The sequence below is a fragment of the Arachis ipaensis genome, chromosome B06, assembly GCF_000816755.2.
Source record: "Arachis ipaensis cultivar K30076 chromosome B06, Araip1.1, whole genome shotgun sequence".
In the NCBI taxonomy this organism is placed as follows: domain Eukaryota; kingdom Viridiplantae; phylum Streptophyta; class Magnoliopsida; order Fabales; family Fabaceae; genus Arachis; species Arachis ipaensis.
The window spans coordinates 9,807,358-9,821,527 of NC_029790.2; the positions used below are offsets into that span (position 1 = coordinate 9,807,358).

A 14,170-nucleotide genomic window follows, 5' to 3' on the forward strand; every position below is an offset into this window, starting at 1 on the left:
TATTTAAATTATTTAAAATATTTTTTAACAAAAAAGACAAATAAGATCCTAACTTTTTATTTCAAAAATACATAAGTCTCTAACTAATTGAAAATACGAAAACGTTCTTGATCTTTTAAAATATGAGACATTTAAGTCCCTTTATCCAAAATATATAAAGACAAATCGATCCCCTAAGAAATTTAGATGTCTCGAATTTTAGAGAGTAGATGATATTTTTGTATTTTTAATTAGTCGAGAATTTATTTATCTTTGAGATAAAAAGTTAGGATATTATTTGTCATTTTTTCTATTTTTTATTTTAAAAAATAATAATATATACTATTTCAAAACTCATTTCAAGAATATATGTTAAGATTAAGACTGGATACACTGATACATTATAGTATTTAAGTGTGTCCAAATATATTCGAAAAGTTTTTTTATTTTTATTAAGAGATGGTTGAATACAAAAAACGTGTGTCAAACGAGTGTCAATAAATATCGTTTTCAAAATGTGTCCGACACGTAGACACGATAACTCAAAATGTGTTTGATAAGTAAAAATACTTCTGCAGACATGTATTTTATGTTGGGTTAATAGTCAAATTAGTCCCTGGAATACATTCTTCAAATTCATCCGTAAAAGATTTTTTAAATCAAATTGGTCCTTCAAAGATTACGAATAAATCATATATGTCCTCCCATCACTCCATTAACAATTTTTTCAAAGATTGATGTTGTAAAATGCTAATTGATAACATATATAATACCTAATACGTCTAATTGGATATTTATTAAATATGTTTATGAAAATTTATTAATTTAGTCATTTTTTTTAATTATAAAAATTCTATTCCCAATATGACCTAGTGGCTAAATTGATAAATTTTTGTAAACATATTCAATCGATGTCTAATTAAACATGTTATGTGTTATATATGTAAGGTATCAATTAACATTTCACATCATTAATCGTTGATAAAAATTATGAGTAGAATATCTGAATGACAGATATGATTAATTTATAATTTTTGAAAAACCAATTTGATTGAAAAAATATTTCAAAACAAATTTAAAAAATATCTTACCTTCCAGGAACTACTTTAACTATTAATCTATTTTATGCTTCAATCCTTCTTTTTCCAATTTTTTTTATTTTAATTATGTTCGGTAATAAAAGATGCATCGTAAATAATAAGTATACCCTTACTTAAGCAAAAACGAATTTATAATAAAAAGATTTTGGACATACCAAACTCAATGTAATAAAAAGGCTGTAGAGGCAATCAATTATATTAATTAATTTATAGAGTATTTTATTATATAGATTGAAGTTATATAAAAAAATATAAATTTTTGTTATAATTATTTTTAATTATTTTATTGATGTTTAAAATATAAATATTAATTTTTTTAATTTTTTTTTATTTCATAAAAAAAATCTATATAACTCACACTTTTATTATATAATTCACCTTAGTTCATATATTTATTATAAGGAAGAAAGGAGCATTAGTTTCATAATTGTGGTGCCGTGTAATATATAATATGACTCTCGCCATAATATAAGAGATGAAATAGTGAACCGAAGTCAGAAGATTATTTTGAGCGGTTGGTATGTGGGGACTTGGGTGGGTGGCCATTGTCGGGTGGGTGAGGAGTAGCAAAAAGGATGATGCACAAAACAATCGCCGTCCATGTCACTGAAATTGTACTCTTAGGTAGTTTTTAGACGGAAAACTGAGATTAAGAAATTGAAAGAAAACATATTTTGAGAGATAGAAATTGAAATAAATTTTAATAAAATATATAAAATTAAATTATATTTTAATATTCTATTTGATTTAAGATAAAAATAGAAATTAAAATGTACACCGGTTTCGGTTCTTTGATTTTTTTATTGAACTCATCGCTTCAATTTTTATAACTATACTAAAATGTTTGAAATTACTAAAATGTTTTTAATAATTAAAAATTAAAAAACCCTAAACCAACTACCCTTCCCCCTCCTCTCTCGTGCGCACTCTTTTTACCATCACCGTCTGTAAATTTTGCTGTTTGTCATCACTGATGGTGGAAAATTTGCAATTTTTTGTTGTGCTTTTCTGTTATGTTATGTTGATTTATAAGTTGTGTTGTGTTAGATCTGTTTTTGTTTGCTATTGTATTGATTCCGAAGAGGGGGATGGTGGCTACTGAAAAACATGGGGGCAAAAATGGTTGGAGGAGAAAGGATGATGCTGTCCGGAGAAGGGGAGGATGATGGTTGTGAGAGGGTAGCATTAGAATTTGAAAAGATGAACGAGGGTATTTTTGGAAAAAAATATGATTAAAGTTTAAGTATCCGTCTCCAAAATTTCAGTATCTTGTGTTTCACTTTTTAGAAGTATTAAAGAAATTGAAATTTTGGAGATGAAAATTGAAATTTTAATTCCAATTTTTGGACACTAAACATAATATTAAATCTCAGTCTCTTATTCTGAGTCACAATCTCTCTTACCAAACGCTAACTTTTAGTCTTGATTTAGTGCATGTTTGGGCGCCATTATTTTGTTAAAAAAAGATCTTTTTTCAATGAAAAAAGATCTTTTTTGTTTTTTAACGTGTTTGGCAAATTTCTAGTAGTAAAAGTAAAAGCACTAGTAAAATAAAAAAAGATCTTTTTTGAGAAACTGTAATTTACATCTTTTTTTAAAAGATCTTTTTTCTTTAAAAAAAAAGATGTTTTTCATGTAATAAATAAACAAAAAGTACTTTTATATTGTTATACCCAAACATAATTGATTGATAAAAAGACCTTTTTACATGAGATATCCAAACATAAAATTACTTTTACTTCTCTATAAGATCTTTTAAAAAAAGATAACTCGATAAAAGATCTTTTCTTAGAAGCTCACCCAAACAAGCCCTTAGACTTTATGGACAATAATCAAATACAGAGAATAATAATATACATATACATACAATATAAAAAGTAAGCGTATTTAAGAGTAAAACTCATTTTTTACCCTTATCATTTTTTAATTTATACAACTTACACCTTAACAAATGAAAAATGACAATTTGTCCTCTATTCTTCTTTTTCGTTAGACACATGAGTTCTTCTATGAAATTTTTTAGTAAAAATTGTATAATGGTATCAATCTTAAGCAGCAAATTAACAATAAATGGAGAAAGCAAAAAGAGTTGCTGGCAGCAAGTAAAATGGCTGCAGCAAGTAAAATGGCTGCAGCAGAATGAGGAAGAAAAGGAAGAAAAGAATGATTGAGAAGAAACCGAGAGAGAGGAGTGTTGTGATGATGAATTTTCGGATTCCAATTGAATGATACATCATAAGAACTTCACACTATGCTATATGGTTTATATAGCTGTGCAAAAGGTGTGAAAACAAAAAGGAATAACAAACTATATATTAGCTAGCCCTAACAAACTAGTCAGCTAAACAATCTAACAAACAAACAAAAATATACTAACAAATCTTTTACATTTGAAAATATTATTTCCAGCATATATATTAACTAACATCCCCTCACAAGCTGGTATTACTTGACTTGTGTAGATCAAGTAATCCCAGCTTGGATAGCAAGTAGGAGAAGGGTCCCGGTGCAAGAGGCTTTGTAAACAGATGAGCCAGCTGCTCACTAGAGGCAATATGTTGAAGATTTGACACTCCTTCTTTATATTTGTTACGAGCTACATGACAGTCAATTTCAACATGCTTTGTCCGTTCATGAAAAACTGAATTTGAGGCAATATATATAGCAGATTTATTGTCACAGAATATATCAACAGGCACGGGAGGAGAAATCTTAAATTCTTTTAGAAGTTTTAGCAACCATACAAGTTTACAAGTTCCATTTGCTAGAGCTCGATATTCAGCTTCAGAAGAGGATCTAGAGACTGTTGTTTGCTTCTTGCTTTTCCAAGATATAAGAGTTTGGTCAAGAAAGAAGTAATAACTAGTAATAGATTTTCTAGTATCCTTACAAGCCCCCCAATCAGAATCAGTATATCCAGAGAGAATAAGAGAATTAGAGGCAGAAAAGAAAAGACCTGATGCTGGTGACTGTTTCAAGTATCGAATCACTCTATAAACTGCCTTGAGATGAACATCAGTGGGACAATCCATGAATTGACTAAGACAACCTACAGGGTAGCTCAGGTCGGGTCTGGTATTGGTGAGATAAAAAAGGCGACCAATCAGCCTTCTATAAAGAGCAGCATCAGGTAAAGGAGAGCCAAAATTTCTTGACAAATATGTAGTATAATCCATGGGTGTAGTGACAGGTTTGGCTCCAAGTAAGCCACAATCATTTATCAAATCTAAAGCGTATTTTCTTTAATAAAGAGCAATCCCTATTTTACTTCATGCTACTTCCATGCCAATGAAGAATTTTAAAATACCAAGATCCTTTATCTTGAATTTGCTGTCCAAGAAGCGTTTGATAGCTTCAATTTTCGAGAGATCATCACCAGCTAACACAAGATCATCGACATAGACCAAAATAGCAGTGAAGCTAAAATTAGTGGACTTGGTGAATAAAGAGTGATCATTTTCTGACTGAATATATCCCAAATCAATTAGAGCATTGGATAGTTTGATGTTCCATTGACGGCTCGCCTGTTTCAAATCATAAAGAGATCTTTCTAATTTACAAACTAACTTGGGATTATCACACTTCAGCCCTTTTGGTAACTTCATATAAACATCTTCATGGAGATCCCCATGAAGGAAGGCGGTATTGACATTAAGTTGATGAAGATGCCAAGTCTTTGATGCTGCAATTGCTAAGAGAACTCTCACTGTGCTCATTTTAACAATCGGACTGAAGGTGTCAATATAATCAACGCCTGGAATTTGAGTGAACCCTTGAGCAACTAACCGAACCTTGTGTCTTTCAATTGTCCCATTTGGGTTGAATTTCGTGCGAAAAATCCATTTACAACCTACTGCATTCTTGCCAGGAGGAAGAGAAGTAATGATCCAGGTCTTGTTTTGCTCAAGAGCAGCAAGTTCTGCATCAATAGCTTTTCTCCAGCAATCATGCATAACATCATCAGAGTAGTGCTTCGGGTCAGGGTTATTTATAAGTGCAAAAGTGAAGGCTAGGTGTTTTGGAGAGAAAGATGCATATGACAAATGGTGTGATAAAGGGTACTTATAGTTTTAAGAAGAACGAACAGCATTGATGGGATCCTCATGTGACACCATACTGAAACAATGAAAGTCCTTAAGGTATGAAGGTAGTTTTCTATCCCTCTCAGACCTTCTCAGGGCAGGCTGAGTTGGTTCAGGTTGAATGTGATCTACATGAGGCATAAGGGCAGTAGCATTATCACTATTTTCATGAATGTATGATGTAGATACAGATGATGTAGAATTCTTACTAATGTCATTATTCAAAGATGAAAAAGAGCTATTGTTATTAGAGACATCAGCAATAATTCTAGGATGTGATGATGTATGAATAATATCCTCATAATGCGATGCAGAAGGCAATTGCAATTCAGAAAAAGGATCAAAATCTGTTGGATTAAAAGAGTATTGTGGATGAGAATTTGAGTTTGCATGAGTCCTGGTTGTTGTTTGAACAGATCGGAAAGGAAAGACGTGGTCAAAAAATTCTGTGTTTCAAGAGATAAAAATTCCTTTTGTGTTTAAATCAAACAAAATAGAACCTTTGGTTCCTGACTTGGATCCTAAGAAAATACACTTTCGAGCTCGAGGATCTAGTTTTGTCCTACCAGCTGTAAGTGTTGAAGCAAACACAAGACAACCAAAAACTTTAAGCTCATTTAGATCAGGTTTTGAATGAAATAAAACCTCATATAAAGTTATATTGTTCAAAAAGACACTAGGTAACCTATTAATTAAATGAACTGAATGTTGCACAGCATAATGCCAAAAGCATTAGGGAACATTTGAGTGAAACAATAATGCTCTTGCAACTGTCAGTAGGTGTTGATGCTTTCTCTCCACAACACCATTTTGTTGTGGAGTTTCAACACAAGAAGTTTGATGTTCTATGCCTTTTGAACTATAAAATGAGTCCATTTTGAATTCCATACCATTATTAGTTCGAATTCGCTTAATTCTTTTGCTGATGAATTGTGTTTGCACAAGTTGGACCAAGTCTTGAACCAATTTTCTAGTTTCAGATTTCAATTTCATGCAATAAATCCATGTGAATTGAGTTTTGTCCTCAAATATAGTTAGAAAATATTTATGACTTGAAGTTGATTGAATAGAAAGAGGTCTCCAAATATCAATATGCAATAAATCAAAAGCATTTTCAGAATTTGTATTGCTTGTTGTGAAAGGTAATTTTCTCTGTCTAGCATATTGACAAGAATCACAAACATGTGAAGAAGTAATGCAATCAATAAAAGGAAAGCCTTTTTGCATAGTAATCATTTTGCTGTAAGGTAAATGACCTAGTCTAGCATGCCAAAGAGTTCCTAGGTCTTGCTGCACACTAAGAGCTATAGATTTTATCCTAAAATCTAATGAAAGCAATTTCATAGGTTCAGCATTCATCACATATAAGTCTCCTTGCATATCAGCTTGCCCAATCATCTTCAATGAAGGAAGTGCCTGTATCTCACAGTAAGAATCAGTAAATCTAAATTCACAATGTAATGATTTAGTAAGCTTGGAAACAGAAATTAAATTATATTTAAAGTGAGGTATGAATAAAACATTGGTAAGGATTAAAGAGGTTGACAATTGCACAGTTCTAGAAATATTCATAGAGGTCTTAGATCCATCAGGTAGATTAATCAAAACAGGCTTTATATGATAAAAAGTTTTAAAAAAAATCTTGAAGATAGCAGGCATGATTAGTAGTACCACTGTCTAGTATCCAAGAGGTTTTAGTAAAACATACATTCAAAATATGTATACCTTTTGGTTGAGTTAAGGTGGCTGAGGAAGTGATATTATTCACACTACTTGAAGCTAGAGGTGTTCAAAATCGATCCGGACCGAACTAAACCGTTGAACCGAACCGAAGAAACCAAAAACCAAAAAAACCGAAAAAAATGATGTTTTGCTGTTTTTTTGCGGTTCGGTTCGGTTTTCGATTCTTGCCACCAAAACCCTAACCGAACCGGTTCTTCCCAAAACCCTAAAAATTAAAAACTACCGCCACGGAGCCAGCCTGAGCCACCCAGTCACCCACTGACCCAAAAGCCACAGGGTAGCACAGCAGACAGCACCGATCTCGCCACCTCCGACCTCTCCAGTCACCACCTCCGACCTCGCCGCCTCCACCTAGCAGCGTTTCTGGGTTCTGTAGGGTCACCCACGATCAAGACAGCACCGATCTCGCCACCTCCGACCTCGCCGCCTCCACCTAGCAGCGTTTCTGGGTTCTGTAGGGTCACCCACGATCAAGACACTGAGACAGCCCCTCCTAGTCTCCCACCCAGCCACCGATTCAAGTGCATATGGAGCCCAAGCCATCTATTCAGGTAAACTTTACTGATGCATTGTTGGTTATTGATTTAAACTTCAGTTGCTGCTTGCTGGTTTCTGTCCTTGATTTAATTTTCAGATTATCAAGTTTTGTTCAGTTTATTGCTTGTTTATTGATTTAAACTTCAGTTGCTGGTTACTGTCCATGATTTAATTTTCAGATTATCAGGTTTTGTTCAGTTTATTGCTTGTTTATTGATTTAAACTTCAGTTGCTGGTTTCTGTCCTTGTTTATTGCTTTTTTTATTGCTGGTTTTGTTTATTGCTTGTTTAGATTATCAGGCTTTGTTCAGTTTTGTTTATTGCTTGTTTATTGCTGGTTTATGTACTTGATTTATTGTTTTGTTTATTGCTGGTTATTGCTTATTTATTGCTGGTTTATTGATAGCTTATTGCTTGTTTATTGCTTGTTTATTGGTTTTTTTATTGCTGGTTTTGTTTATTGCTTGTTTAGATTATCAGGTTTTGTTCAGTTTTGTTTATTGCTTGTTTATTGCTGGTTTATGTACTTGATTTATTGTTTTGTTTATTGGTTTTTTATTGCTGGTTTTGTTTATTGTTTTGTTTATTGCTGGTTTCTGCCCTTGATTTATTGTATTTGTTTACGTAGTTTGACGTCAGTTCAAGTGAGAATATGGGCGACACTGGATTGCCTCCCGTTCCTATTCCGAATGAATCAACAAGCATCAGATCTCCGACTGCATTGCTTCCTGTGCCAGCTCCTCATCGAAACACAAGGAAGCTTGCTAGTAGAGGCCGAGGGAAAAGGCGGGCTGTTGAAGAAGCTCCCGTTGATGACTCTGCTAAAACTGAGACCGACGAAGGTAAGAGAAAACCTTGTAGACCTAGGTCTTGGACATGGGATCACTTTACTAAAGATGAAACTAGTAATTCACAGTATCCTAGAGCTAAATGTAATTGGTGTGGGGCTAGTTATACATGTGATACACATAAAAATGGCACTAGTAACATGAAAAATCACTTGTTGTCGCAATGCAAAAAATTTCCGAAGGAGGCATTAGATCCTACCCAAAAGATTCTTTGTTTTCAAGATGTGGTAAAAGATGATAGGAAAGGGATAGGTAGTTCACTTTCTGCCGTGTCATTTGATGTTGATCGTTGTAGACAAGCGCTTGCTAGAATGATTATTGTGGATGAATTCCCTTTTTCGCATGTTGAGGGAGAGGGTTTTCGTTATTATACGAGTTGTTTGCAACTCAAGTTTCCAATTCCTGGAAGGCTCACAGTTGCTAGGGATTGTTGGAAGCTTTATTTGAATGAAAAAATTAAGTTGAAGTCTATTTTCTCTCAACCAAATCAAAATGTTTGTTTGACAACTGATTGTTGGTCATCTGTGCAAAACTTGAACTATCTTTGCCTTACTGCTCATTACATTGATGCTAATTGGAAATTGCAAAAAAGAATCTTGAATTTTTGTGCTATCAAGAATCACAAGGGGGAAACAATTGGTAGGAAGATTGAGAGATGTTTGTTGAGCTGGGGGATATCCCGGGTTTTTTCTATCACTGTTGATAATGCTAGTTCAAATGATGTTGCACTTTCTTACTTGAAAAATAGAATGGAGGATTGGAACTCACATCCATTAAGGTAAGAGTTTTTACATGTTAGATGTTGTGCTCATATTTTAAATCTTGTTGTGAATGATGGGTTGAGAGAAATGCATGAGTCAATTTTAAAGATTAGAAATGCAGTTCGGCATGTGCGTGCATCACCTGGTCGTACTGAGAGGTTTAAAACTATGATTAAGGAAGCTAGAATTCTGGAAAAAGGCACTGTCCATTTAGATGTTCCTACCAGGTAGAACTCTACCTTTTTAATGCTTGAAAGTGCTTTGAAGTTTCAAAAGGCATTTAAACGTTTGGGAGAGAGAGATTCTGAGTATGCTATGATGGCTGGTGGGATTCCTAGGTCTGAGGATTGGGAGAATGCAAGGCATTTTGTCAAGTTTCTAAAAATATTTTATGAGGTTACTAACAAAGTTTCTGGTTCAACGTTTGTGACATCTTCTCAACACTTTAATGACTTTTGTAAAATATTGTCTACACTTAAGCATTGGATGGGAAGCTTTTTTATTTCAAGTTCGTTTGCATTATGAAGTTTAGCTATTTTATTGGAGAAGACACCATAACTTTGCTATCAGTTTAATGACAATTTATTTTTATTTTCAGAGTTGTGTTGACTGTTGAACTATTGAACTTCTTTTTCTTTAATTGTCGTATTTGAATTCTGTTGTCGTTATATTTCATTAGATCAAGACTTTGTTAGCTATTGTGTATTTCGGTTTGTCGATTTCAATGTTATGACTTTGCATAATAGTATGGTAGAATTTTTTTTATTTGATTGGAAAAACCGAACAAACCGAACCAAACCAAACCGATTTTAATTGGTTTGGTTTGGTTCGGATGACCTTGAAAAAAAATCGAACCGCAGCTTAATTAAACGATCGGATCGGATGGCTTTTCCTTCAAAAACCGAACTAAACCGCACCGCGAACACCCCTACTTGAAGCTGTCATAAGTGGTTGCTGGAGAAGAGCAATTAAAGTTTGCTTCTGGTCTAGAGTCAAGACAAGAGCAGTTTCATTACCACCTTCTTCTTGACCAGAATCAGTAATGTCACCACCAGCACCTGAATCTTCAATTTCACCTTCAGTGCTGATGTGATTTGCACTTTTCTGCTTCCAGTGTGCAGGAAAACCATTTTTCTTGTAGCAATTCTCAACCAAATGCCCAATTCTGTTGCAGTAAGTGCATAATTTGGAAGTGTATCCTTTACCAAAAGTCTTTTGAGCAGTGTTTTTCTTGCCACCACTTCGACCTCGTCCTCTGCCTCTTGAAGAATAACTACCTCTTTGTTGATGTTGTACTTCCATAGAATTTGTGATTATCTTTGTATCCAAGAAATCTGAACTTAGTTCCCTCTCTTGTTGAGTTAGCATTGCCAAAACAACATTGATATCAGGCAAAGGTTTTAGTAACATAATTTGAGATTTCACAGCAGAGTATTGCTCATTTAGACCTCTGAAAAATTTCACAACGTATTCCTCAGAAGCATAATCTCTAATAATTTTTAATCTACAGTTGCAGCCATTAACACAAGCTATACAGCTAGGGATTGTATGAAGGTTCTCTAACTCTTCCCAAACAGACTTCAATTTGGTAAAGTAGGAAGTAACAACTAAATCACCTTGCCTGATAGTGTAGAATTCCTCTTTCAATTCTCCAACTCTGAAGACATCTCCATGTGAGTAACGATTCTTCAAGTCCTTCCACAGATCTGAAGCATTGCTAATCCACATCACACTCTTAGTAATTTCTGCGAAAAGCGAGAGGTTGAGCCATGAAAGCAAGATGTTATTGCAGCGATCCCAAGTTTCAAACAAAGGTTGATTCTCTGCTGGTTTTGGAATCGAACCATCCAAGAACTTCACCTTGTTCTTCGATCTGAGTGCTCTCTACATATCGTGTAACCATTGGTAGTAGTTTTGAGAAGTAAGTTGAAGCGGAATCAAAGCCGTACCTGGGCTTTCACTCGGATGCAGATAATACGGGCTGATGGGGTCAGAGATTGGAGAAGAAGAGTTCGATCTGTTGAGCTGAGCTTGAAATTGCGAGAGCTGACGCATAAACACTGTGAATCGTTCGAAATCTATAGCAGAATCTACTTGAGTGTTGGCATTTGAGCTGTTTTCTTTACTTATCACCATTGATGTAACCTAGCTCTGATACCATGTAAAATGGTATCAATCTTAAGCAGCAAATTAACAATAAATGGAGAAAGCAAAAAGAGTTGCTGGTAGCAAGTGAAATGACTGCAGCAGAATGAGGAAGAAAAGGAAGAAAAGAATGATTGAGAAGAAACCGAGAAAGAGGAGTGTTGTGATGATGAATTTTCTGATTCCAATTGAATGATACATCATAAGAACTTCACACTATACTATATGGTTTATATAGCTGTGCAAAAGGTGTGAAAACAAAAAGGAATAACAAACTATATATTAGCTAACCCTAACAAACTAATCAGCTAAACAATCTAACAAACAAACAAAAATATACTAACAAATCTTTTACATTTGAAAATATTATTTTCAACATATATATTAACTAATAAAAATTGACAAAAAATATTTGCGTGTGACGTTAGCTTATATGATCTGTCCTTCACTACCTGTTTTACATGGATGATAACTATTTGATTAGGATTGTTTATCGCCTATACATTGTAAAAGGATAATAACCATTTGATTGAGATATCATTTTGATAATTATGTAGGAATTAAACTGTCCAAATTAAATAGTTATCATTCATGTAGAAATGATGAAAGTCAAATTATATAAATTATGTATGTCAAGTGTAAGCATTTTTTGTCATCGTTTACTGAAAATTCTCACAAAAAATTCATACATCTAATAGAAAAGAAAAATAAAAAAGAAATTATTATTTTTTAATTATTAAAATACAAATTATCTAAATTAAAAAAAAATAGAAACTAAATAATTTATTTTAAAGTAGTGAAATTCACATCATTTTTTTTTACTATTATCTGCACACTTTTATTCCTTATAAGAGTGAGTATCAAATTTTATAGGATATGAAAAAAATACAAGTAACCAACATTAAAAATCAATTAAATTTGGTTATTTTTTATTAAAATATATATTTTTAAACTTTTATCCTTCTTACTTAACATAGATATAATTTTGGAAGGTGTTCAGGTGTGACAGTGTATTTTTACAGAACAGCAGTGTTACAAGCTTTATAGTTTTACAGATTTAATTTAAAATATTCGATTGGCGTTGATTGAAGGGTTGCTTTCTTTTGTGGAAAACATAGGAAGAAAGTGCAGGATGGGCTAGCAACAGGTGCAAAAGTTCTGCTGTACATATTAATAGAGAATGTCAAATTTGTCCAATATTATTGAAAACTGCATTGGTGGAAGGGGAGTATCCTGAAGCTGTAGTCGAGGGTAAGCCGAGCCGAATGGTAGTGGGCCGGTTATTTTACTCGTTAGGTTAATTGAATATATGATTTGGTAAAAAATATAACAAATAATTTTTTAAAATTTTAAAATTAACAATTTAAAATTTTAAAATTATTGAAGATATATGAAAAATTGTTTAACACGACGATATTGTATTAGTTTGGTTTTTATTTTTTTTAATTTTTTTATGCATATAATTTAAAACATGAAAGGTACGAAAATTTATATTAAATATGTAAATTAATATAATTTAAATTAACGATATAATTTAATCGAATAAAAGTAACGTACTCGTATTATTGTAGTGGGACGAATAACAAGTACTTAATTCAGTTTTAAAGAAATTTCAAATACAAAGACATACATTTCATGATTATTCGATAATTAAAAATCCAATGTTTAATAAAAATAAGCTATTTAATTATAAGTTGTACTAGAATTTTGAGTGTGTAAATACATGAACATCATATATAAAGAATAGAATAATATAAATACTGTTATTTGTATTAGATTAAATTAAGTTGAGATTTTGGTAATAGTTCAAATGGCATAGTCTCCCCATACTCAATTAAGAGGTTGCGGATTCGAGTCTTCTATCTTTGATTAAAAAAAAAAATTAAGTTGAGATTTTGTAATTATATACATGTGAATTATAATTGTTGGTATTGCATTTATTTTAAAGATCTGAGCTAAATTTTTTTTAGATGGCAATATAATTAAAATTAAAATTCAAATTCAAATTCAAAGGTATATAGTTAAAGATAAGCGTAGTTTTGTTTGATGAGGACGTGAGTGGAAGTAAGGTAGTGGCTAAGGATAAAAGATTGAATCAATTAGTATATTAGTGGCTAATAATACATTAGTATTTATAATTTGAAACTAGAATTATATATAAATATTAAAAAAATTAAATTTGTATATAAAAAGTATGTTTATATAAAATAATAGAAACATAATTTACGATTTTTTTTCTTTTTTTCTCAGATTTTTATCAATTGAATTTAATTTATTTATAGTGGAATCATTTAAAATTATAAATAACTATTTATTTAAAAAAAATATATACAGTGGGACAAATGTTCCCTCGTACTTGTTGCCGGATCCATGCCTGCCTCAGTGTAGCTTCTTTCATTATTATTCGTGTATTCTAATTTAAAATACTGTCAGCCAAGGTCGAAGCCGGCTGACTTCATGCATAAATCTTATGGCAAGCTTCATTCATTACCTATTTAAGTTGGTCATTTTGGAGAAACACATTATTAAGATGGGTCATTTTCGTCTATTCCAACCTTGGAAAACGACAAACTTTAAGTGGAAAACTTATTCGTACGCAGAACATTAGAGTTCTAAATCCGTACACGGAAACACTGGATAATTTTCCTATAATTTTTCCCTCTTCACTTCATATCTCTCCTTTTTTTTCCCTTCTTCTCATGTCATACTTCTCTTTTCTTTTTTGTCGTTGTGCCTTCTCCCTTTTTCTCTGTCCTTTACGCTGTGTTCTTCCTCCTTTCTCCTTTCAATCTTTCTCTTTTATGTTTATTGTAGCAGTATTTTCTTTTTTATTGTGTCACCTTCTCCTTTTTTTTTCTGCACTAAATTTACTATTAAGCTGACCAAAGATATTTGAACTTGTAACTGTCAATTATCATGTTCAGATTTAAAGTTATTGTTGTTCAGTAGCGGAGCTTAAACAAAATTAGGAAGGG

At 32.5% G+C, this 14,170-nt stretch overlaps 1 protein-coding gene across 1 annotated transcript in view; it reads right to left on the minus strand.

Annotated features, from left to right (window-relative positions):
• The window catches only part of LOC107646588, an 8,333-nt gene continuing 4,119 nt past the window's right edge, over positions 9,957-14,170 (minus strand). The window contains exons 2-3 of the mRNA XM_016350765.1: positions 11,000-11,096; positions 9,957-10,934 (exon numbers count right to left, since the gene is read on the minus strand). Of these exons, the coding sequence (XP_016206251.1) occupies positions 9,957-10,934; positions 11,000-11,096 (1,075 nt within the window). The remainder of the gene's footprint in view (positions 10,935-10,999; positions 11,097-14,170) is intronic.